Genomic DNA, 26,105 nt, shown 5'->3' with positions numbered 1-26,105 from the left:
GAGCCCAATACTTTAACAGCTGCGTAACGCCGCGTTTGAACAGTTTCAAACTCTAGCAGGCAGGACATAACTCATTGCAATCGTTGAGCCACGCATTTCCAAAGAAAGTCCATCACTCCAACAGACACATCCAACAACGTCCAACAGCCAACTACTGTGCCCAACTGACCCACAAGCCATCCGTTGTCATATTTTATGGCAAAATCTACAAAACGTTAAGTCTCAAAGCAAGAGAAACAAAAGAACTTCTTCACGATCATGTGGGCAGCGTCATAACCACACAGAGCTTAAGTAGAAGTCGAAGGCGAAGCCAAAGTCAAAGCCCTTGCAAGTCAAATTCTGTTTGAAATTTAATGCAGCAGTAGGAAATCGTTTAAAACCAGCCAAAGCCTTTCGGCATTACTTAGTGGACTCTTTGCATACTCTACTCAGAAATATTTTGAAATTAAAATGATTAAAGTTTATAATAAAACTTCCTGAGATATGAGAATATATTGGAATATACCATTATTATTATTTTTCCGAAATTATCTAAATTCAAAAACTTATTTCTGATAACCTGGTAAAAATATTCTAAAATATAATATAAATATATGTATGATATAAATATATGTATATGTTTGAATTATAAACAAAATTATTTCTAATAATCTAGAAATATTATTTTTTTGTTATATAACTAAGAAATCTGAAATCCATGTTTAATCATATTGCTTACAAAAATATGTTTAAAGGCATATCATCGAAAATCATTAATTATATTTAAATATATATATATTAGATTCCCAGAACTTGCATAAATTTAGAACGTTTACAAAATTGAACCAAAATATAGATTCCTAAAATCGAAAAAATAAGATATTGTTAAAATTTGCTCAGCACCAAAAACTCCCAAACAACTAGAAGATATATAATAATTAGAGTCAAAATTTTTTTTTTGTAATTAACAAATAGAACAGCCCACAACATCTGAAATTATGACAAGTGAACAAGCTTTCAGCTAGATGAATGCGCTCTATATGGCAAGATAGTTATAGGAATGCCAGCTTGTCATATCCCACGTCAAATTCTTGATGCCCCGATGTAGTAGCAGAAGGCAAAGCTGGCTAGAATTGAGGCGCAAAACAAAAAGTACTCGAGTGTTGTTGTTTTAGTGCGGTTGAGAGTTGGCGCTGTCAGTTTTTGGTGGATTCATCAGCGTCAGCTGCGGCGGTGGTGGGCAACAACACTTGTCGAAAGCGAGTGTGCGTGTGTGTGTGTGTGTGTGTGATCGTCAATATTTTGGTAGAAGTATTTGGCGGCAACGCGCAATTAGCAAAAAGTGTTAAGTACTTAAGTGGCCAGGGGACTAAGATGAGGCGGCGCTGTTGCTGTCCATATCCCAGACAGCTATCAAGGCAAGACAAGAGCGAGGAGTCAGAAAGAGAGAGAGAGAGAGTGTTATATGAATAAATATTGCGTAGGGGTTTTCGCTTTCTGACCATGCTCACAGGCACTCGGCTCAACCTCAGCCTCGGCTTCGGCCACTTTGCGCTTTTCTGCTTTGTTTCAGTTCACTCGACCATATTGTCTTGGATCCCCTGTGCGTTGGCATCGGCATCGGCATCGTTTGAGTGCTGGGAAAATAGCCAGCGATGCGCATCGAGGAACGCATTAGCATTTCAGCCACTGCCCCCGCAGCCCCAATCCACCAGTTCACCAGCCCAACTAACCAACATCCAACATCTACCATCTACCGGCGGGCCATCTAGCAGTTAGCATGACGAACCCACTTGCCGTTTGCCTTCTTGTTGTTGGTCGTTCTTTTTATTAACCACGCATTCATAATTCATAATTCCAATTTGCTGCCTGGACCTCAAGCCGAAAGGCTGCCGGCCAGTTGTCCGGCTGCCGTTGCCTGCAACTTCCTCATCTTCATCTGATGCTGATGCGGCTGCTGATGCTGCGACTGCCGCTGCTCAAGTTCAGCTCAAACACTTGCCAGGCACCACCCAAAAAGACACAAAGCCCTTAGACACGGACCTCAACTCTGGACAGCGGTGTGAGTAATGTGTGAACATGGATTTGAAGCATGCAAAAAAGCTTTTAGGATCTGGTCGTTCTTTAAAATCAGCTACAAAATGTCTGACAAGAAATTGGATAAGGATGAGCTAAAAGACAGCGGAAAGAAGCTACTGCATATTTTATCCTCAAATTGTTGACCAAATGTAAAATTTGAAATATTTTATAATCCTTTCCTCAACGTCAATTATGGATGGAATGAATGGGAATATAAATGAAAACTTTACATGGTAAATATATAATAATTTATATAGAAATAAAGGTAGAGATAGAAATGCAGATTCAGATGGCTTTACAAATATTGATATGCATATATATAGAAATAGAGATGTAGATATAGACACAAATGCAGATACAAATACAGTATACGGATGTAGATACATAGATACAGATACAAAGGTACAGATATAAAGATACAGATGCAGATACAGATACAGATACAGATACAGATACAGATACAGATACAGATGCAGATACAGATACAGATACAGATACAGATACAGATACAGATACAGATACAGATACAGATACAGATACAGATACAGATACAGATGCAGATACAGATACAGATACAGATACAGATACAGATACAGATACAGATGCAGATACAGATACAGATACAGATACAGATACAGATACAGATACAGATACAGATACAGATACAGATAAAGATACAGATAGAGATACAGATACAGATACAGATACAGATACAGATACAGATACAGATACAGATACAGATACAGATACAGATACAGATACAGATACAGATACAGATACAGATACAGATACAGATACAGATACAGATACAGATACAGATACAGATACAGATACAGATACAGATACAGATACAGATACAGATACAGATACAGATACAGATACAGATACAGATACAGATAAAGATACAGATAGAGATACAGATACAGATACAGATACAGATACAGATACAGATACAGATACAGATACAGATACAGATACAGATACAGATACAGATACAGATACAGATACAGATACAGATACAGATACAGATACAGATACAGATAAAGATACAGATACAGATACAGATGCAGATGCAGATGCAGATACAGATACAGATACAGATACAGATACAGATAAAGATACAGATACAGATACAGATACAGATACAGATACAGATACAGATACAGATACAGATACAGATACAGATACAGATACAGATACAGATACAGATACAGATACAGATACAGATACAGATACAGATACAGATACAGATACAGATACAGATACAGATACAGATACAGATACAGATACAGATACAGATACAGATACAGATACAGATACAGATACAGATACAGATAGAGATACAGATACAGATACAGATACAGATAAAGATACAGATGCAGATACAGATACAGATACAGATACAGATACAGATACAGATACAGATACAGATACAGATGCAGATACAGATACAGATACAGATACAGATACAGATACAGATACAGATACAGATACAGATAGAGATACAGATACGGATACAGATACAGATACAGATACAGATACATAAATACAGATACTCGAATACAGATACAGAATATACTCGTAAATATATATTTAAGAACCGTCGTTCTATTTCAACTCATTCCAACAATATATTTCAATATTTTTATAATAAATATAAAAGAAATTCATAAAAAATGCAATCAATATTTAAGGCATCTTCAATGCCAATGCCAATCCCATGCAATTCGCCTTGCCCGTCTTACAGATTCATCTCCAGATTGCGTTCACACTTCCCAATCTCATTTCGACGCTCATTGAAATCTTTGGCGAGCACCTATTTTTCATGTGGTCCACAGACATCGCAGGACGAGCCCATTAGTTTGCCATAGTGCATATTATGCACTCTCGATCGTTGTTGCCCGCAACGCTGAGATCGCTGCCCGCTTTTATCCCACCCAAATTGCTTCTAATGGTAGCGCATGCCATGCAAATGCATACCACTTACTCCTAACAACAGAAACACTTGGCTCTCCCTTAAAAGGGGAGTTGGTGCATCCACAACAGCAACAGCAACAACAACAACAACTTGCATGTGGCGCACGCTTTGGACAAACTACAACTAACTGCCATAAAGCGGCGTTTATTTTGCCACAGGCCACTTATCTGTGAGGTTGGCAGTAGGTTGGCTGGCTGCCTGCTTGGCTTCGTCTCTCGACTTGGTCTTGACTTGGCTTGTTTTTGTTTTCATTGCTGCGCCTGCACACCGAGCGAACGGGCAACGAACCAAGCAGGCAGCCAGAGCCAAAGCAAGAGCCCGAGCCAAAGCCAGAGTCAGAGCCAGAGCCACAGCCAGTTGGCTATTAATTTGAATTCAAGCAGTCAAACGCTGCCTCAGTCCACAGCGACACAGTCAACAACAACAGCAACAACAACAGCAGCAGCAACGACAACAACAACAACAACAACAGCAGCAGCAACGGCAACGTCAACTTGGAATCAATGGCTCCACTTTTGCGGCTTGGCTGTTGCTTTTTTGGTGCGTAGGCGAACTCGATTCGCGGCTGAGATATGCGTTCCACCGAACTTTGATGTTGCTGTGTGAAGTCAGCTTAGCTTAGCTAGCTCTGCCCCATCTTGCCATCTCTTTTACTCAGACCCTCTCGCTCTCTCGCCGCTTTCAACCAGTTGATGTTGCTGTAAACGTTTTGTTTCGAGCCCGGCCCCAAAGAATCTGTGGGAAAGTTGCCATAATCAAATGGAATTCTGTTTTCCGAATTGTTCACAACATGTGCAGCATACACATGTTGCAGCTGGAATCGCCATCCAAATGTGTATCTCTATCTAAATCTCAATCTCCGGCTTAGCTAGCCTAGCTGGGGTAATATAATCTTGCCCGACTGCAGCTTGATTGCATTGCTGATTATTTCATCATACGCATAATTTAAAGTGAACAACAGCCTCACAGCTTTGAATGGCAGTGAAACTTCTGACCAACAGAAAGAGCCGGAGGCCAAACTATGATTGGGTTTTTTTTTTCCGAATTAGGGTCTTTGGTCTATCTGATTTAGGTCTGGGGAAATGGAAAGTGTGAGTTGAAGAGGCAACTAACTAAAATCTATAACTAATTGAATTGATGAAGAACTTAATTCTTTTAGCTTTAATTCTCTGTGTGATATGCTACCAACATGGGAATATGTTTTATAAAAATATGTAGGAAAGTGTAAGGTAGCCAGAATTACATAGAAATCACAATTCCTTGTGTTATATTCATTTATAGATATACTATTATGTACAAGATTTTAAACAGAAACAAAATGTAGAGAAAATTATCTTAAGAAATAATTATCTCTCTGACTCATGAAAATCCCCTTATAGCCTCGCTGCATTTATCTCTATTACTTAAGAAATTGTCGAATTATGGATAGTAAACTCAGCTAGACCTGTTAGGACTAGAGTCCCGTAGGCTTGTGTACATGACAGATATGCCAACACCTCACTCTTATATGAGAACTGCCAATGCCTCCAAATCCTACTCAGCCTTCAACTCAACCTCCTTCAACTTGAAAACACTTCCCAATGTTCATTAACAATTTAAGTATATCCGTGGAACGGGCAGCGGCCTTAGAAAACTGCATGATATCAGACGAACAATAAAGGATCAACAGGTGTGCATGTCATTAGAGCGAGCTTTATGACCTTTTAATAGAATCGATTTGAACCATTCGAGACGCTGGAACCAAAAGTCAAACAAACAAAGAGCTGGCCATGTTTAGCTCAGACAAAAAAAAAACATTTCGTGGGTTCTAAATTAAAATGAGGAGCCAGCGCTGGATCTTTTTGTATACATGAGTATGTATGTGTGTATGCGTGTATTTGTGTCTAGTTTACCACACGCATTGGCCACATTTCATCGATAATGAAAGATGACAGTAACGAGTCGTCGGCGGCGGCGTTGCTCGATGATGCTGACAACATTTAAAACAATTTTATGCAAATTAAAATACGGTCAGCCGGGGCGCACCCAGAGCAAGGCAAACAAGGGTTCTCCTCTGGCCGCCTAGACACCTACAATGCCCAACATATTGTGGCCATTGGGTTATTGTCTGTTCTGGCCCGTTTCCAATAATTTACACAAATTTATTGCCGGAGCCTCCGTTTCCACTGCGCGTGGCCATACAGGCGCTCACTTGTCGAGTGCGGCGGAGATCTCACATTTCACAGAGAGACAGAGAGAAACAGAGCCCACAGACCGAAATCACTTTAAGTGTTTTGACACAATGAAGTCAGTCAGTTCTCAGTCGACAATGCATGCCTGGGCCTATCTGTGCGGGTTCTCGGCACATTTAACTAATTTATGCGTCAGTTTCAAGTGCCATTTGTGGTCCAGACCTCACAACTTACCGATATACCCTCGACTGCTTCTTTCTCCTCTGCTTCGCCTTCTTCTTCTTCTATTCTTATACAACATTGTATTATTGCAAAGGCTTTGTTGCATTTTGTTTAACAATATCAACAAAATATGCCCGTTACACGGCATGTTTTAGTTTTGTTTAACATATTTATGGCATGTCGATTCGAGATATTCAAGAAATATTCAAGCTTCAACGATTTATGTTTTGATTAGTCAATATTCTATTGAAATTGCTGAGGGTCTTTTGCATAATTAGTCGATCGACTCTGACATAAATGAGTTCAAGAGTCGTAAAATCAAACTAGAACTTGATCTTCTAGCCCATGGCGTTCTCTTCCGGTCGAGTCCATTCCATATGGGCTGTGGGTGATTTTACGACTAGATTCCGCCAAACGTAGGCTTTTCTTTTACCTTCTAAATATCTATAATAACAGCAGGTGTGCTAAGAGTTTTCTTTAATGGTCTTTCTTTGAAACAATATCACATTTCTGAAAACTTTAGGCTTCGAGACTTCTGTTCGTCTGCTTCCATCGGAGTTTAATATTTGCTTATCCATATTCACTTTTATTTCTGTTCCTTGACTGCCATATGGATTTAAGCCTGATTCACTTTTAAAGCAGCATCAATTACTTCTGGCCTTGCTCGTTGTCCCTAATCCTTGATTAAAGAGATTTTCATTCTTTAAAATCTTATTGTTGGGATAGCCTTTGCCAGCAACTTTAAAGCTCTCGTTATATTCTTGCCATCAATTTTGTAAAGAAGATTTATTCGCCAGGTGATAAACTAGAATGACTTAGTGCTAAGTGGAGTAGCGAGATGTCTTATCTTAAGCCGACAAGGGATTAGGCATTTTGCACATTTCGATTGGCATATCAAGAGACGGAGATCGAAGCACTTGTCAAGAGCGCAGGCCCAAATGAATGGAAGCCAAACATAACTAATGGTCTTAAAGGAATAGATGGCAGTAAAAAGGCCACAGAAACTGCCTACCAATGACAATCTCTCCGAACTCCTTTCCATTCAAAGCTTAACTCATACTGATGCCTACTCGAATAGATGTGGTTTGCAGCACTGCAATTTCAATGGGTAGAACTTATCAATCATAGATAGGAAATGCTGCAGCTGTCTAAAGTGGCAGTCGCGAGTCGCTTGACTGCATCATTAAGCCATAAACAACATCAAATCGCCATTAAGGCCATATGCAAATAATTGCAGACTCAGTGAGAGAAAAGCCCTTGCAAATGCGCTGAGCGACATTTTGCGTGAGGCGGCGCCTTTCAAGCCTCTCAGGCGGCGTCCGACTGCGTCGAGGGAACAGCATGACAAATACAATTAACATGGATGCAACGACCACGCCCTTGACGCCATTAACTAAAGGCGCATATAAAGGCATAAAAGCAAAAACTGAAATAAAAAGCAAAAAATACACGAACTTAAAGCTAATTTTTCTCACTAGGCACTTACAGAAAACAGGGCCTATCCGCGCAACTGACGCCCGGCTTGCAGACTTTGCCATCTCCAATGTAGCCGGCAGGACAACGGCCGCACCTTGGTCCCGTGGCAGACTCATGGCAATCAACGCCTGTGGGCAGAGAAGTTGAGAATTGAGATGAAGTGCAAGTTGGGTTCGTCTGGGCTGGGTTTGTTGGCCATATGAATCATTAGGCTTACCAGGATAACAAGGATTCGCAGTGCGGCAATTGGGCTCGAGGCGTATGTGATTATCGCCGCTGGGCTCCTTGCAGCCCGCACAGTTCTCCAGCAGCATGCGCAAGTAGGCAATCTCCTGACGCTGGTGGGCGACATCTTCACGCAGCAGCTTAACCAATGCCAAAAGATCGCTCAGCGAACGTGCGAGGGCGTCTGGAACAATGAGCAAACGAAAGAAAAAACCGTTCAACATAAGACTTTAAATAAAGCAACAATAATTCATGAGCCGCTGCATGAGCGTGTGTGTGTGTGTGTGTGTGTGTGTGTGTGTGTGTGTGTGTGTGTGTGTGTGTGTGTGTGTGTGTGTGTGTGTGTGTGTGTGTGTGTGTGTGTGTGTGTGTGTGTGTGTGTGTGTGTGTGTGTGTGTGTGTGTGTGTGTGTGTGTGTGTGTGTGTGTGTGGAAGCGTTCAGGCAACTGACAAGATTAAGGCCTAACCAATGCTAAAATCGCACTTATTTTGAGGCCCTCCGCCCTCCCGTGCTCACAGTCAGATGTGCCCGGCTCCTCTGATTGCAACCTAATCCGCTTTGTCGCTTGGACGGGTCTAAGCTCAAAAGCAGCGACCGGCCCGCAATATCCAGCTGCTAATGCGGCGCGTTTTAGCGCAGTTTAATGCAATGCGACAACAGAGCTGAGCACCCAATTCAATCTAAGCGCACTCAGCGATGCTGCACACATGCTCAACTAATGCGCACAGTGATGCGAATCACGGTGATAGCAGTCACAGTATTCAGTAATCGAAAGTATTTATTTAGGAATTTATGTTAATATAATATAATATAATAAATACATTTTAGTTAAATAAATTTTCTTCCTAAAATTTATTTAACTAAAATGTATTTATTATATATTTGTCATTGACAAATATTATTTAAATTAAAAATTAAAAAATATATTGTTATATTTCTATAGTAAAGACTCTCGTCAGTATAAATATGAGTATTTAAAATGAATGAAAATAGAATAAAAATATGCAAAATATATAAAATTAATTATTTAATAACAAAAATATACATATTTGTAAAAAAAAATAATAATAATTAATAATTAAATAATAATATAAATAATACTAAAAATAAATAATAAATAAAATAAATAAATAAAATTCATATAGTAATACAATTAATAAAAGTAAAAAATATTACTAAATAAAACTTACATTATAATTTATATTAATATCTATAATAATATATATGGGTATACAGTTTCATAGCTTAAACCTCCAGCCAAAATACGTACAAAATATATGTAATTATCAAAGTATTTATCAAAGCTAAACACGTTAAATTTCCTCATATAAATAAAAGCAAAATCAATAAACCTTTTTACTATCTTCATGCTCGTATTAAATTATAATTATATAATTAATAAAGTTATTTCGAATCACAGTCAGATGCTCTTCCCATCACAGTTATTTCCGTCATCTCTGCACTGTTATTTCTCATGCCCCTCTATCTTATCCTCTTTAAAATGTACATTAATAAACTCTCAGCTCATCTCTAAATCTCATATGTTGTCTGACGCCATGTTAGACACATGGCGACGACTAAACTAGTCCAATGTACCATCGGTTCCAACGGTTTGTGGATTGGTCCACGTCGCTCTGTCTCCCCCCCTGTCTGTCTGTCCGCTTGAGTGAGTTTTGTCAACATGGAAAACGCCGCCGCCGCCACCGCCTCCAACGCCCAAACGCATCCGCTCAGGCTTCGGATAAGCAGGGGCAGCGGCAGTGGCGAGGCGGGGGTGGGGGCAACTGTGTTCGGGGTGCAGTCGATCTGTTGATCGTGTTTTGGCCACGTTTGGGTTTTTAGTGTGCAGCCTTCGTTTCTATATCTCGTCGGCGTCATTCATTACGTTTGCCTTTGCGATTTATATGCCGCCCAGTTGACTGCCTTACTCTGTGTGTGTGTGTGTATCTGTGTGTGTGGGTACAGAGCTTGCTACCAATTTGGGAATTTGCACTGAGCTAGATAAATAATAATTATGCTGGGTCGACATCAACCAAACAGCACTCAGCGTACCCAAAACGAGTGCACAACTTATTCACAGATCGGCTCTGACATCGGCAACGACATCGGCATAGGCATAGGCATATCTCTCGGTTCATTAGTGTTCTGTCTTTTCAGTGGGCGCTGCTTGTCGCTGGTTTCTCAACGACAACGACGACGACGACTTATTGGTAGATCCGAATGTGGGTACTTACATACCCATACGATACAAGACTTATATACAAATATATTGTAATTAATTGGCCGTAGATTTGTGCGGCATTATCGCATTAAGCTAAGACAGTTATTGCTGTGGGTATGTAAGAAGCTCTGCCAGTGGCAGCAAGGGCAAACATGGCACTAAATTAATGGAACATTAAATAAGGCTTAGCCAGATTGAGTTGATAAATATGTTCACACTCATAATTCATAAGACACAAGTCTTTTAGGGCTTGATTTGCAAATCAATTGTTTGGGATCTACACAGAGACTTCGTAAAATACCTTTAAGTCTATCGAAATAAAACGCTTAGCTAGGATAGGTTAGACTCTGAAGAACATGTAATATTTATATTTATGAATAAATGAATGACTAGTAATAGGAATGAAGAATTTGTTTAACCTAAGGACATCTCAATTTCTCAGGTAGTCAGAAGAAATGGATGAAGTTTTTTCCCATGGCCTCACGACATATAAAATACAATTGATATTCAAATACATTTTTCGCCTAATATTTTGTATATGCTTAATACCAAAAAATATTTTTCCAATTATAACCTTTATGAGCATAAGAAATATTTAATATTAAATAAGACTGACAAAATATTTGTTTTGTATTATTAATATATCTGTATAAGCTATCTTCCAGTAGCCAGTTTTTCAGTAGTTTAGTTTGTTTAATTTAATGTTAACTCAAATGTTAAACAAATAAATAAGCTGTATTCCAGCAAGCTCTATATTGTTGCGCCCACTAAAATCGCAGCAGCTGCACTTGTATGTGCGCATGTGTGTGTGGCCCTGCTGTGTTTGCCATACATGACATGCATCAAATAAGCTTACAATGATTTATATTAAGAGCTCAGCTCAAGCTTTAGACTGTCTCCTTTAGGACACTCCCAATTGCATTTCTCTTACCTATTAGCAAGGCAACACCTTAGCATCTCTTGATACAAGTTTAAGGCTCTCAGCTTAATTGAATTATATGCCCTGACATTTAACGCCAACTGCTGTAGACTAATAATTTCGTCAAGTACAACATCTATGCAAAACTGATTTCAAAGCAACGCCTTAGAGAGCCCACCGTTCCACCCAAAATCTGTAGTCAAAAGCCCACAGCAACGTTGTCAGAAGGCGAAGCACGCCCAATGCGTGAAATGTCGACTGCTGTGTTTGATTGTGCAGTGTGATTGGTGGAAAGATGACGAGCTGTAGCTTACCTTCACAATCGCCATGCATGATGGGTATATCGCCGCGTTCCGTGTCCGTCGGCACCTCCTGATGACGCTGATCGACGCCTTCCCGGGCCAGAGTTGGCTCATAGTACCAATTGTTACGCACGTCGCGCTTCTTGTTCTTCTCTGAAATATTGGCAGATCCAAGATTGGTGGGTTGTATGAAGTACACGAGCACTGCCTACTAAGACTGAGCTGTCTGATCGATAAACTTACCACGCTCGCTGATCTTGTTGCGCAGCATGCGTCGATTGCCCCGGCGATGGAGTCCCTTCTGGCAGTTGGCGCGCTGCAGCGAATGCTCCATGTCGGCATCAAAATGTAGTGGATATTTGCGTTCTCTGAACTGTGAATGAAAAAAACAAAAACAAATCAAACAGACATTAGAATGCACTCACAACTAGATTGATTCAACACTCACCAGCTTAATAACTGGATCGTCCATTTGGGTATACAGCTTGGTCAGACTCATGTCGATGTCGTGGAAGGTGCTCGGCTTGCAGTCCACATGGAGCGTGATGCGATTCTTGGAGAACTGCAGCGCCAGCGAGCGAATAGTGCTCGTCTCATTTATATTCGGTATCTCAAAGTTGCGTGACTCGGTCGCTCCATTGGCGCTGATGTCCAGCGTAACGCGCTGCTGCTTGCGGTCCAGGAAGAAGGACATCTTGTGCTTCAGCATGGGAAAGTCAATCATGAATAGGGCCTCAATCGATATGTGCAGCTTGCGTCGGGGTCTGTCAGATGGGGGAATCTCGTTTAACACGCTGCCAAAACCTCTCAAGGTTGCTGAATTTACCTTATGTGTCGCGTGGATATGACCACATCTCCCTTCCTGATAAACTGTTCCAGCTCAGCAGACGCCACTGCAACAAGGTAAGAGATAATGTTGTTTTTATTGGTATGTGAAAGGTATTGTAGTTTTATGAATTTATTCGAGACAAGAGAGTAGCGCAGAATGCAGTTTTATATGTAATTTATTTGCTCTACTAAACATATATATATTTTATTATCTTTTGAAGATCTGCATTTAGTTATCTCAATTTAATTTTATATTTTTATTATAAAAACAATTTTAGTCAAATTAATTTGAATTTAATTTCATTAATAATATCTCATTCTTTATTAAAACTTTGAATAAATTCTTTGGAGGTAAATTTAAGGTGAATGATTTTTCCATCTCCTTTAACACACTGATCTTGAAATACATCATAACTATATTTTTATACATCTAATGTAAAAAAATTTAATTTATACAAACATAATATCTAGAAATTATTAAAAAAATATCGAAAATAATTTAAAGATGTTTTAGATATTTCTATATTTATTGATTTTTAAAGCAATACGCAGACTGTAAAAAGAACTAGAGGCGATTGATTTAATACATTTATTTATATAGAAAAATTTAGAAAATGTATATATTTTAAATACATATATCAAGATATTTTGAAGCAGTTCCACTCTAGATATATCTAGCTATCTATCTAGCTTGTTTGAGATAGTGTATATATCTATATTTTTCTTTTCCTGTAGCATATCCCACACATCTATAAACAATATCAATCATCATCAAATGTCGATCGTTGCTCACAATTTGTAAATAGACAAAGCCTACACAAACTTCCGTTTTGCATGTGATACGACAATCCTACATACATAAATACATATATCGATTACAAGATCAATAACATATATACAACCGAAATAAAAAACTAAATCAAACAATGCGCTGACCATGTCAGCTAATCTCCAATACAACCTCATGGCACTTGCTCTATTTACCCGCAACGGACAGCGGCAAACGGCGATCGGTTTTCGCGGCTGACAGACATTACAACACTTGGCATTATATATCAATGTGTGTGTGTGTGTGTGTGTTTATTTTTGGTCAGCGCTGGCTGTAATACCGTCGCATGTTAACCCAAAAAGAAAAGCCAGCAAACAAAGTGGAAAGCAACGGTCTGCGTATTTGCACAATCAGTAAATATTCATGTAAGAGCGTCAAGGAATTTATCGAAGACAGACCGAAAAACTCGTTCGCTCGCTCACTTGTAGAATTTGACGCATTTGTGGTGTTATTTGTCATGCGCGAGTGTGGGTAGGAGCAGCGGTTGACAGGCGCATGTGAAGTGACCTTCACGATATCGTGTGCCACACTCGACGCCCCACAAGGCACCGGCACCGGCATCGCATGGAATTGCAATTCCAATTGCAGTTGGCAGTTGGCAGTTTGCAGTTTGCAGTTTACAGCTTGGCCAGCTCGTGATCGGGCAACGCCAACGCCATTTAAGGTGCTGGGAGGTCGACTGCATGCAAAAAGCGCTTAAAAACTCTGCTGGGTGGCATTTCTCCTTTTTTTTATAGTTTTTGGATTTACATAAATCGCTGTTTGAGTTGATGTATTTTTTTTTTTTTTTTTGGGCGATGCCAACTGTCCGACAAATATTTGCTCTCGCTTATCGCATGCTGGCCCATAAATACAACGGTAAACATAATGAACCAACTGAAATTTCAACTGCAGCAACGGCAGCGGCACCTACCTGGATCCAGTGAGAGTGATGCAACCTCCACAAGTGTCAGCGCCAAGGCGGCCACGCCCATTAGCAACACGCGCGTCCAATTCATCGCCTCGTCGTGTGGTCGTTGTCGTCTTCACTTTGAGTTGATCTGTGCGTCCGTCCGCTGCAGAGAGAGAGAGAGAGAGAGAGAGAGAGAGAGAGAGAGAGCGATATAGAAAGATGAAGAAGATTTAAGCAGACAGAACTCAGTCGGTGGTTGTTTATTTACGTTTAAAAATAAAAGCCCATAAAATGCATTGCGACTGCCCCATAAAATCCCATAAAAATAATAAATAAAATTTAAATTAAATTGTTTTAACAAGCAAAAAAAAAGTCTTCACTTTTTCATTTTGATGAAATGTTTGAGGCATTTTTGAGATTCTGAACAAGCATTGCATCGTTCAAAATGTCGACGCCCCGCACCAATTTCGTGCCGGAAGTGTTGCTCCGATATCACCTAGGCACGCATATATATATATATATATATATATATATATATATCTAAGTATATCTCCCATCTGTGTCGGCCATCTGTGGGCGTAATAAAACATTTGCAGCTTAAGTTTATATATGTATTTTTTTTCTTCCATTTCGTTTCTATGGGGTTTTCAGTTTGGCCGAGATTTATGTTGGATTTTTGCAATCATTCTTTCGACGGCTCGTGTTAGTTAAATAAATGTTTAGTTGATTTGGCAGCGGCATTTGTTTCGTTTATTCTATTTCACGTCGGTGTGTCTGCTTTTTCAGGTGCCCCACGAGCGGAAGCTGCATGAAAAAAGTTTATGTACACAAGGTGAGGAGATTTGCTTTGTGGCCCATTGAAAAGTCTTTGATATGGCATTTTATGTGAAACAGTGTGTTCTTGTTTCAAATATAATTATACATAATACATATTTATAGCACACAAAGACAGCTGGAGTACGGGCACATACATACAACATAAATTAAATGGAAAAATCCAAAAATTTTGAAAAGTATTATATTATATTAATGAATTGATATTCAATTGAAATTATATTCATATTTACAAAATCCCAACAGAGCTATTTTATTAGGGAATCAGTTTTCCATTTTATTGAGTATCGCATCAGTTTGCTATCAGTATCATAATTAATGCATTTGCCTGGACAGCAGCATTGCTTAAATATCTGAAAAACTAACCATAGATTAGTTGATCTCTCGCCTAGCCATCACATTTCAATTACAAACCATAAATCGTGTAACTAACTAGGCAGCTGCTTATCTTATTGCTTCATTACCACACATTTCCAGCACTTTCTCTACGAACACTCGTCGGATCCTGTGCCACATAAATTAAGCCAATTGCCAACATGTGCTACCGTCAATTGAGGTAATTTGTTATCTAGTGCCTAAATCTTTGACTGATCAAAGGCTCTCAAATTCTGGCGAGTTTTATAACGCTGCCGACTAATAAATTGACGAATAAAACACACAAAATTTAACGTGCAATAAAAAGAAAAAACAAAAATAGCATTTGGGTAAATAAGTATGCATTAATTGGCAATAAAATTGCATTGCAGCATCTTCTGGATCAGAGCAGTGCATAAAATATTCTATAATCAGAGCAAAGAGTTCGTAAAACAAATTAAATACGAATAGATATAAATCTTGGCCTGCTTTGTGTGCACAGCCAGCGCCCATTAGACAATATTCGTGGTTGAAAATATGTTTGAGGATCCACAAGCAGAGCATCTGCTGCTGTTGGTTGCCCAACTTGGATCAAAGGTGTCCCAGGAATGTGGTAACGGTCGTGGCAACAGCAATGTCGTTATGGCCTTACGCGAGTGTAGCGCTTCTGCCAATACTGGTCCAAAAGCTTGTGACTGACAGTTATGGATTTATAGTGGCAGTTAGTCGATGTAGTCGATGTCTCCCTCTCTCCCTCTCTCTCTCTACTGTATTTGCTGTCTGTCTAGTGGTTCTGGCCAGTTTTAGACACGCTCGCTACAATGTCACAGAGTCACTGAGGCGCACAACATGCGCCATTTATGGCCAGAATTGCAATTGACACAGCCACAACACAGTCTTTACCAGCTAAGGTGTAGTAAAAGTAGCTGAATCGCCAGCCACTTTAACTGAGAGCTTTTCGAAGTAGTTTAAGGTTTTTATGTGGCATTTGACAGGGTTTATTGAGACTTAGGATTAGCTACACACATAGGTCTAGGACATTGATGTCCGAGATTTAACAATAAAAAAATGCAAAAAATGAAGCTCTTACACAAATCAAAATATAGGGCAAGATTGACAGAGGGCATTAAATTTGAGATTTATGTCCCAAAAATTTATTAAAATTTATGGCATTGATAGTGGCATAAATTGGTAATTAAGTGGGATTTTATTTAGCTAAAAATAAGTTAAATATTTATTTTTAAATTTTGTTTAAAATTTTGTGTTCGGCTAGCAATAAAAATAAGATATGATTTGGCAATAAAGCGAGTAATTAAACTCATTAAGAAATCTTTATAGAGAATATGGAGGATACAAATATTTTTTTAGTATTATTGAAAAATTACATATTCAGGTCCATATTTTAAATGATAAATAAATAAGTGTAACACTTAGCAAGGAAAACTTGCCAAAGAAACATTTATTTGACTAACTTGATAGCAAACATAATAAATAAACAATCAACAACATAATCTATAAAATAAATTTAGGTACTTTCAATTCAATCGAATTATCAGATTCTAGTCCGAAAAATATCTGTTTCCTTTCTGATTGAGTTTAAAGCTTAAAAGAATAATCTTCTTACATCTCGTTCAGTTTATCACTTTTATTCCAAAGAATTTCCTAAGTATTCAAATTGATAACACGATTAAATCATTTAAGCATTAGAGCTCACCGCGGTCTTAGCTAGAACTCAGGTCATGCGCAATACGTAAAGCTTCTCAATTGTTCATTGAGACGTATAAATAGACAGTTCACTCGGCTACTGACATCCGCTAAGAACACTTCCCACCAAATGTCAACCCAATAATCCCCAAACCTCAGGCACTTCGAGAAGAAAGACCCCAAGCCTCGGCCAGCCCTATATATACATAATCCTCGAACCAAAATTTATTAAATACTTCTTAATGCCTTCGCATAGATATATATATATATACGTATATTTGTTTTTATATATATATGCACACTCCTCACATAGATCTCTGTCCAGCGCCCACGCAGTCAGCATAAGTCCAAAATGTCTTCAATAAATGACAGCGCGTCGCCACAGAGACGCCGCCATATCAGGTTAATAAAGCACACAAATCAAAAACAATGATGCTGTGGTTTATACGACAGATCGTATATACATACAGATATATACATTGATTGACATTTAATTAAGCAAAGTCAAATACACACACGGAAGCCGCAAATGACGACCGCAGCAGCAGCAGCATCAACATCAACACAGATAGATTCTCACCCACTAGCCCGGGCTTAGATCTAAAAAGATTTAAAGTCGGTCGAACAAGTTTGTCGGCCGCATGACAAAAGGCGTAGCCCGTTTATCATCAGTGGAAATTTGATGCTTATCGCAAAAGATATTCTATCAGATCAGATTGTAGGTAATAAACTGACGGACACCCTAAGTGTTACACAACTGAACACATTACAGAGGGTTGCCATTGGAGTAGCACGAGCGGAAAGTGAATATCAGAGATGATTCATTTTATGAATTTATTTATTTATTGCGCATTTGCTATGAACCATGGGATATGACAGCTAAATATATGTGTAATAAAATTTTAATCAATTTTGCAAGCTAATGAAAGAAGTAACTCTCAAAGGAAATATTAGTCATTATATTTTATTTCTCTTGAATAATGGAATAATGGATAGACTTTCAGCGCATCCAAACTGGCTCACACATAATCTGACTACCAATAATAACAGGCGATATCCTCTGGAGAGTTAAAGGTACTTTGAAATAGAATAGAATAGAGTAAAGAACAAATAATTCTGGCCTCTGGGCCAATTAGCTACAGCAATTTTTATATATGTATATACAAAAATAAAATAAAATAAATAAATGAAAAGCACGTGAAAGTCTGAAGTAGAATGGGCAAGACTATATCGACCCGACTTCAATCGTAAGTATATACAATTTATGGAATCAGACAATATTTTTCTGCATTTTCTATACATTTGGACGTATAACTCTATTAAATTTTTGATGTATTCAGAATATACTAGTAAATGTGTACTATGTATATCCAAAATCTGCTTGCTCAACGTTTATTAATATCAAAAATTAATAAACTCGAAAAATAACTCCCTAAAAGTGGTGTACTAATAATTATTTTAGAAAATCAGGAAAAATAATGCAAAATAGAAAAACTTCAATGCAACTTCTGAAAATTCACCCTAAAGCCAGTTTCTTCAATGAAATGTTTTCATTTCCTGTTTTCATCTAAATAAATAACAAACTATAATCCACAAATCTTTATAGAAGCTTAGTGGCTATATTGAAATATCGCGAAAATGCATGCACAAATAAATTAAGATGTATTTATGCTTGGCAATAAACATAAAACATATTTTGGGTGCAACAAAGCAGAGCTGCGTCGCATGCATGAGTCATGGCCATTAAAAGTTTGGGACAGCCCTCGCATGGCATTAGAAATTCAAATATTTTGACTGTTGCATCGTTCGCCAGCATGCAACATGTTGCCTGTCCCCCAGGGCGATGAAAACAGCGCAAAAAGCGATCGCTGGCTACTGCGCATGCGCCACAGCAGCTGCTGCTGATGTTGTTGTTGTTGCTGCTGCTGTTGCTGCTGCTGCTGCAGCTTTAGAGCTGTCGCGTGTGGGTAGGACAAGTTTTCGCGCTCGTCGTCGTCGCCGCAGGCGTCGTGTCACTGAAATCAAATCAGCCGGGTTTAAATGCTCAACCGAAAAATGCTCAACTCAAACTCTAGCTCAGCTGCGGTTGTAGCTGTAGTTGCGGCTCCCAACTTCATTTTCAACTATACAACTCCAGTTCGAGGCACTGGCAAACCTGCTGTCAGTTGCTGGTTTGACACGGAAAGCAACGACGTCGGCGCCTACGCATCTGGAGACCCGGCCCCAGACTTAGTCCCCAGAGAGCTAGAGCAACAGAGAGAAACAGAGACCCAACTAAGCTCTGCTTAGGGAAATTCTTCAACGGATTTTCATTTGGCTGCAAAAAACTTTCTTTGATTTTTGTCCAATTTATATACATATATACCTGCATAAATATATATATATTTCATTTGGAGACCTCGTTTGGATTTAATTGAAAACTGAACTCATTTTACGCGCTGTTCGCGTGATAAATCGGTTCCATTATGGCACGAGCATAATAGATATTTCTATACATCACTTCCGGCGCAAGTTGGAGTGGATTTTTTGATTTTTTTTTTTTTTACTTTTATATAAATGTGATGTCTTCAATGGCACTTGACTTCGACATTACTGTATTTATGTATTTCCCAACTGCTGTCCGCATATGAAAATGAGCTATTTCAAATTCGGTTTTCCATGGAAACAAATATGCAGTAGTTGACAGCTGAAAAGTTGGCCATTCAGCTTTTACACAAAACGAATTTAACGCTCTTTTTCCAGACTTATTTCATAATATTGAAAGGTCTGTCAATTATATATATGTGTGTATCTATATGAGTGTGGTGCCGATTTCTGGTATGGTAATTGCCGCCTGCCAGAAGGCTCAATCAAACATCAAAACAAACAACAAAATGTTGCCTATGAATTATCAGTGAAAAAAGCTGCGATAGGTGTTATATTATTTAAATACGGCAAAAGATACCGAAATTGTATGCCATATATGAATGATCAGCTTCTAAAGGTTTTTCGAAATATCTAACATTTATATATATAACATTATTCAAAAATTCTCATGTGGATGGCTCAAATGATCTCTAAGTAGAAGATCATTTTCAACAGAGAAATAATGATGTTCAGACATGGAACAGCAGTAAAGAAAGGTTTGGTTACGATAACATGGAGATTCTTACTCGGGAAATGTTATTTTATTATTTTTCAACAGAATATATATATATGGTTTCAAAATACATTTGCATTGAATTCAACCTTTACGAAACACAAATTAGAATACAAAAATACTTTCTAAAATATTCAAGTGGACTGCTTTATTCATCTATAAACTATTAATCACATATCTTTTGCATAAACGAAAGAGATTCGTTTCCATTTTCATTGTTTTTCGTGAATCAGTTCTAAAATATATAAATAACAAAGAAAATTCCATAAAAATTTAAATGCTTTACATTCCGTATTTATAAACATTAACATTCTATAGATCCATTATTCAGCAGCATATGAACTGCCTCGAAAAACATATTATTATGTCATAAAACAGACAATAGAACTTGTCACAAATATGGCTGCTATATAATCATGTGATTAACTCGGCTACCTGGGCCACACCCAGTCAAATCTTGATTTGCATTTTGCGCAGAATATTAAAATGATTTTATAATTCAGTTAACACCGCACCGCAAAATTGGTAGACGGCGAAATGTTACGTTAAAATTTAAACAGATCTCATCAACTGGTTATAAATTGGCGCCACAAATCCGCAATCCAAACACAATGCTTGTGTTTTGGAAACCTGTCAAAACTGTATTGGAATATGCTTAAACTGTAATTAAGCCAAAAATCGAAAAGCTATTAACTTATTTTGATGAGCCATTAAAATGAAGTTTCGCCTCAGCCGAACTTGAATCACATTTGACGCCGCCAATCCAAACAAAGCGCTTGAGCCAACATTGTGCTGCGGGTCAATTTGAATTACAAATTTGATTTGGTGCTGAAATGCAGTCAAGACAGAGCATTCACCAATCTGTAAGCCTAATTCCAACTAAAGCCTGAATCAGCCAAGCAGACAAACAAATTAACAGCAACTCATTCGGTTGGATGATGCGCTAATTTGTTGCCACAATTTTCCAGCTGATTTGCATTTGTTTATGAACTCATAACGTGGCAAGCGGAAATTTCATTAAAAGCAATATTATTTATGTTTTAATAATGCCACAGTTACCCGGCCATATATGGCAAGATCTGCCAACCACAAAGTGTGTAATATATTCAAAAAAATAAAATAAGCAGCTAAGCCAGAGACCAGGGACTGAGACATCGTCGACGGCAGTTATAAATTGTTATGGTAATGCCTTTTCCGTGGGCGTTTTTTAATTGAATTGAAGCTGGAGCTGAAACTAACAATCACAAAATGGTGAAATCTAATATATAATAATATATAAATATATTATATATCTAGACATATACAAAAATATTTGGACTGACTAATTATGCAAGTCGACAAGCCAAACTCAAAGAAAAAGAAAAGAAAACTAAATTTGATGTAAGCTAGACCGAATAATCAGATTACGCCCTTCTATGCAATTCTCCTAAATTCAACTGAGGCTTTTTTACCTGCAAACTGGATAACCTATAGATATCTAGGCTAAACTCTAAGAACTGCATTTGTATAAGTTCCAATAAAGTAGCTTAATAAATGTTGCCCCTCTCCGCAATTCACATGAAGTCAAGTAAAGCTTACATGTAATTTTCGCACATCCACACATGCTCTTACTCATGTATAAACATACAACAAGAGAGGCTATAAACAAGTCCGCATTTGGTCAGTTTTTGTTGAACATTCGTGTGAAATAAAGTGGCAAACAATTTGCCATACCAAAAAAGGAAATACCAAACTAATTGTGAATGCCGTAAAATATTTAAATATAGCTGACAATTATATTTATGCTGTTCGGACTTTTATTTGGTTCTCAGCTCTTTAAAATGCAACTCATAAACTTCAAGCTACTTTTAATAAGTGTGGAAAGTCTGGTAATTAATAGATTATGACTGGACTCTGGTATTTATGGCGCCAATGCAGATAAGACATGAGATCTGTAGATTAATGTGCCAACGTTACGGCCAACAGCCGATGGCCGCATTGGGTGTGTCTAATTAATATGTATCGATAGTATTTGAATTACAACAACAATTAGTATGATTTATCTACAGATACGAAGGCGGTGAAATGGAGTTTTCTTGTGCCGCATAAATATATTCATAAATTGGTCAATCAATTTGGCTAAAATTACAGCAAGCGGTGAGTTTTCAAATATCCATACATATATGCACCATTTGAAAAGGTTTACCAATATTCGTTGACTGAAAAGCATTACTTCTTTTTATTTTATTGCTAGGCAATTTGTAGCTGATTAGAGTTGATTATTTAATTTTCAAACAACAAAAGTTTACGTTGAAAAAAAAAAAAAGATATTACTATAGAAAGAAACTAAGCTTTAAGGCGAATTCTAATTTGTTGAACTGCCATAAATAGATATTTTCAATTAATTCGTTTAGTTATTCTGACTCAGAAATAAAGAACTTGTAGATAATACTAGAAAAAGCCAAACAGATTATAGAATTGTCAAAATAAAATAAAATTGAAAAAAATATATATATTTTTAAAAAAAAATTAACTTTAAAATTCAGAAAAGTTTTCAAACTCAAACATTTTATATATATATAAAAAAAAAAAAAAATAATAATTAAAAAGAATTCAATTAAATAAAAATTAATATAATTAATATTTAAAATGAACAGTGTAAAAAAAAAAAAAAAAATAAATTTTTTAAAAAAATCAACTAAATAAAAATTAATATTGGAATATTTATTATTTTATTAATATACAAATTTATCACATATGTATATATATCACATATTTTTATAACTTGACTTTCAAAATAGAATATGAAAACAAAACAAAATATAAATTTAAAACAACAACAAAATGATTTTAGTGGCTTTTAAAAATCCATATAATATTGCAGATGTTCTTTTCGTTCCCATATACAGAGATTAATTATAATTGCGCCCGCATTTATTGTAGCGTTTGCTGCACCCATGCACTTGTTGCGCCCGCCTGCTTAACCTACTTAACACCGTTTTATAGCCTTCACACTCACCTCTTTGTCAAGGACGTTGCTACGCCAACGTTGTTGCCGCGTTTGCTGTTTGCTATTGGCCACTTGGGCTCTCAACAGCGCAGTGGCAGCTTCTTGGTTGCACTTATTTTGGACAGCTCCTAGAGCTTCAGCCACTTACTGCTGTCAACGCGTTATTTAGAATAACAACAACTTAAGTTATTTTTATGGATCTTGCCACACTCAATTTCCGGACTCCTATGCGTATGTATGTATATATTTTTCTCATATATAAACTTGGTTGTTTGGATGTATTTTATGCACTGGTGTAAGATCAAACAAATCGGATTGAAGTCTCCTCACACTATATGAAACGATAATAAAAACGGTTGCATTAAAACTTTTAAAACCCTTTTCAAGAAACGACAAACATAAACAAGCAGGCACACACACACACACACCACACACATCAACACACGCGAAGATCTTTGCGATTGATTTTATTAGAACGAACGGCACACGCGACGATCCAACGATCCAACGATCCACCGATCCTCCAGCGATGGCAGCAAATGCACAACTAAAACCTGGAGGCCTGTTGCTGCTCTGGTAGCTGCGGATGATGTCTCGTGTGTAGGCAGGGCCCGGTGTTCGTGCTAATAAAAATTAAAACACTTTTATGCCATTAACAACAGGAACGACAACGCGAACCGAAGGCGATGCCAAACGAAATGAAAATGATGCTGAGCAGCGAGGCGTCTGTCAGAGAGCCTCGCGTTGACAATTAAACAGGCAACCAGCCAGCCGTTCGCCTCTTTAGAATGCTGTAATAATTATTCTAATAACAGCAACAAACGACCGACACTAAAAGCTGTCATAGATCACGATCTCAGAAAAAACCTCAAGAGCGCGCGCGCGCGATCTCTCGTTTATATTTATTGACACTCAACGAACGCGCGAGTGTTTATCTTTTACCTCTACCAATCGTACCGTACTGTTCAACGTGCAAACGCACACTGAAGGGTAGCAGCAGCGACAGCAACATCAAAAGCAGCAGCAGCAGCAGCAGCAGCGGCGGCGGCAGCAGCGGTGGCAGCGACAGCGACGTTGGAAGCAGCAACAGTTGTTGCAGTCGTCGTCGCCTGATTGCAGTTTGTTTTGTTCTCAGCTGGTGTTGTTGTTGCTGTTGTTGTTGGCTGCTGGATGATGTTGCTGTTGTTGTTAACTTGTTGCCGTTTGTGTTGCGGTGTTGTTGCTGCTGGGAGAAACGCGTTCAACAGAGCAGCAGCAGCAGCAGCAGCCGCCGCAGCCGCAGACACAGCCGATAGCATTTTGTCTTCGTTTGTATTTTTCTTTTGACGCGTGAGTAAGCTAAGACGCCCACGTGCAAATTTGCGTAAGCGACTAAGCGACTAGCGTTGCCAGATTGCTGATAACTTGTTTTGAGTGGTTCACGGCATGAGTGAATTAGTGAAGGAAACTAAATTGTAGACTCAAGAGTTGATCGATAGCTAATTGCTGCACCACAATGCAAATAGCAAACGAACAACAAGGATAATACTGATTTTCTGCGCTTTTAATGCATAACAATAAAGTGATATAAATTGCTGATCAGCCTAAATAGGTTTTCTATATGCATGAATTACAAATAATCCTACACATTCCCTATCCAATTAGGATATTTTAGCGCGTGAGTAAGCTAGGACGCCTACGTGGAAATTTGCATGGGTAAGAAACGAGCGCTGCCAGATTTTTGAAAACTTGTTTTGAACGATTCACGGAATAAGTGAATTAGAAATACAACTTGATCGATGGCTAATTGATAAATAATTTACATCAAGCTGATTTTCTGTTTTTTCAAGTTTATGTGCTTTTCTTAATGAATAATTTATGGATTTAGCTTGCTGATCTGCCTAATTTGTCATTTAATGCAACAAATTATCCTACATTTACCATCCGATTGGACCATAAACTTGTATCAATAAAGTCTCTGCTCTTGTTTCGAAATCGAAACCCAACAACAATGTTGCCCTTGCTCATAAAGCACATTCTCTGTGAATACTCGGATCCCTTTTTTATGCATTCAGCCTTGCCGCATTCCCCACATTTTATCCCGGCCAGGGCACACAGCACGTAAAAGCTGGGCACTTCAAAAATGCCCAGAAATGGGGCTCATAAAATCGGGCACGAACCGTGCAATCATTAAAGACCAACAACCAAGCAACAACACTCGTTAAAATCAAAACACCCCAGACCCAAAATAGTGTTATGTCCATGTGGCACCTATTAATGGCTACTTATGCACTACAAGTGTTGACGCCGGGCCCCCAGCCCAACCCAGCCCCCATCCCCAGCCCCATTTCGCCGCCCTCTATCAAACTGACAGCAGAAGTGATGCGTAACACGTCAGTAGCTGGCAAAGAAAGCAGATCTTCAGATCTACCAGTTCATCATTATGTCGCCAGGCATGTCAAGCCATGCCCCGAACTGGCCTGAAGCATTATGCATATATATCATGTGAAGCACACCCAGTTCCAGGCAGAGCGGATTCACATCTCATCGTCGATGCTGCATATTTCGCTTGTTGACTGCATTTTTTTTTTTTTTTTTTTTTTTTTTTGGACACGACGACCACTTGCTGAAATTTCATTATGTGCGTGATTTATAAATAAGCGGCACGGTGTGCTGCTCGTTGAGATCGGACGATGTTGTTGTTGTTGTTGTTGTGTTTATTGTGGCGCGCAGCATCAACGACCCACGCACTTTGGCGGCGCTACAACTCGGCTTGCATGTCGGACTACCCCTCGGTTGTTGCCTTTTGTTGTTGTTGCTGTGGCTGTTGTTGCAGTTCATTTCGTATTAATCATAAAATTGTATTATTAACATGTTTATTTTTCGATCTTCAAGCTTTCGATTACACGCATTCCTCACTTTATTTGCGGCGCTCTTTCTCGAGCATGTGTGTGAACGTGACTTTGCTGTGCAGTGTAACGAAA

General features: G+C 38.3%; 1 protein-coding gene across 6 annotated transcripts in view; it reads right to left on the bottom strand.

The window, feature by feature from the left end:
• LOC6576745 (cartilage oligomeric matrix protein) overlaps nucleotides 1-24,176 on the bottom strand; it is a 29,833-nt gene extending 5,657 nt beyond the window's left edge. Inside the window, exons 1-9 of one of the 6 annotated variants that reach the window (XM_044008698.1) lie at nucleotides 24,085-24,176; nucleotides 23,152-23,473; nucleotides 14,144-14,285; nucleotides 12,400-12,466; nucleotides 12,022-12,337; nucleotides 11,817-11,946; nucleotides 11,586-11,726; nucleotides 8,123-8,314; nucleotides 7,916-8,033 (exon numbers count right to left, since the gene is read on the bottom strand). In XM_044008698.1, the coding sequence (XP_043864633.1) occupies nucleotides 7,916-8,033; nucleotides 8,123-8,314; nucleotides 11,586-11,726; nucleotides 11,817-11,946; nucleotides 12,022-12,337; nucleotides 12,400-12,466; nucleotides 14,144-14,228 (1,049 nt within the window). In that variant the 5' untranslated portion in view covers nucleotides 14,229-14,285; nucleotides 23,152-23,473; nucleotides 24,085-24,176. Of the gene's footprint in view, nucleotides 1-7,915; nucleotides 8,034-8,122; nucleotides 8,315-11,585; nucleotides 11,727-11,816; nucleotides 11,947-12,021; nucleotides 12,338-12,399; nucleotides 12,467-14,143; nucleotides 14,286-23,151; nucleotides 23,474-23,570; nucleotides 23,807-24,084 lie in introns of those variants that run through there. The other 5 variants (XM_015165342.3, XM_044008702.1, XM_044008699.1 and 2 more) reach the window with 5 other exon arrangements.
• Between the last annotated feature and the right edge of the window lie 1,929 nt (nucleotides 24,177-26,105).

The sequence above is a fragment of the Drosophila mojavensis genome, unplaced genomic scaffold (genome assembly GCF_018153725.1).
Source record: "Drosophila mojavensis isolate 15081-1352.22 unplaced genomic scaffold, ASM1815372v1 contig_36, whole genome shotgun sequence".
Taxonomy (NCBI): Eukaryota; Metazoa; Arthropoda; class Insecta; order Diptera; family Drosophilidae; genus Drosophila; species Drosophila mojavensis.
The sequence above is the reverse complement of the archived record's forward strand: the minus strand, read 5'-3'. Positions and strand labels throughout refer to the sequence as shown.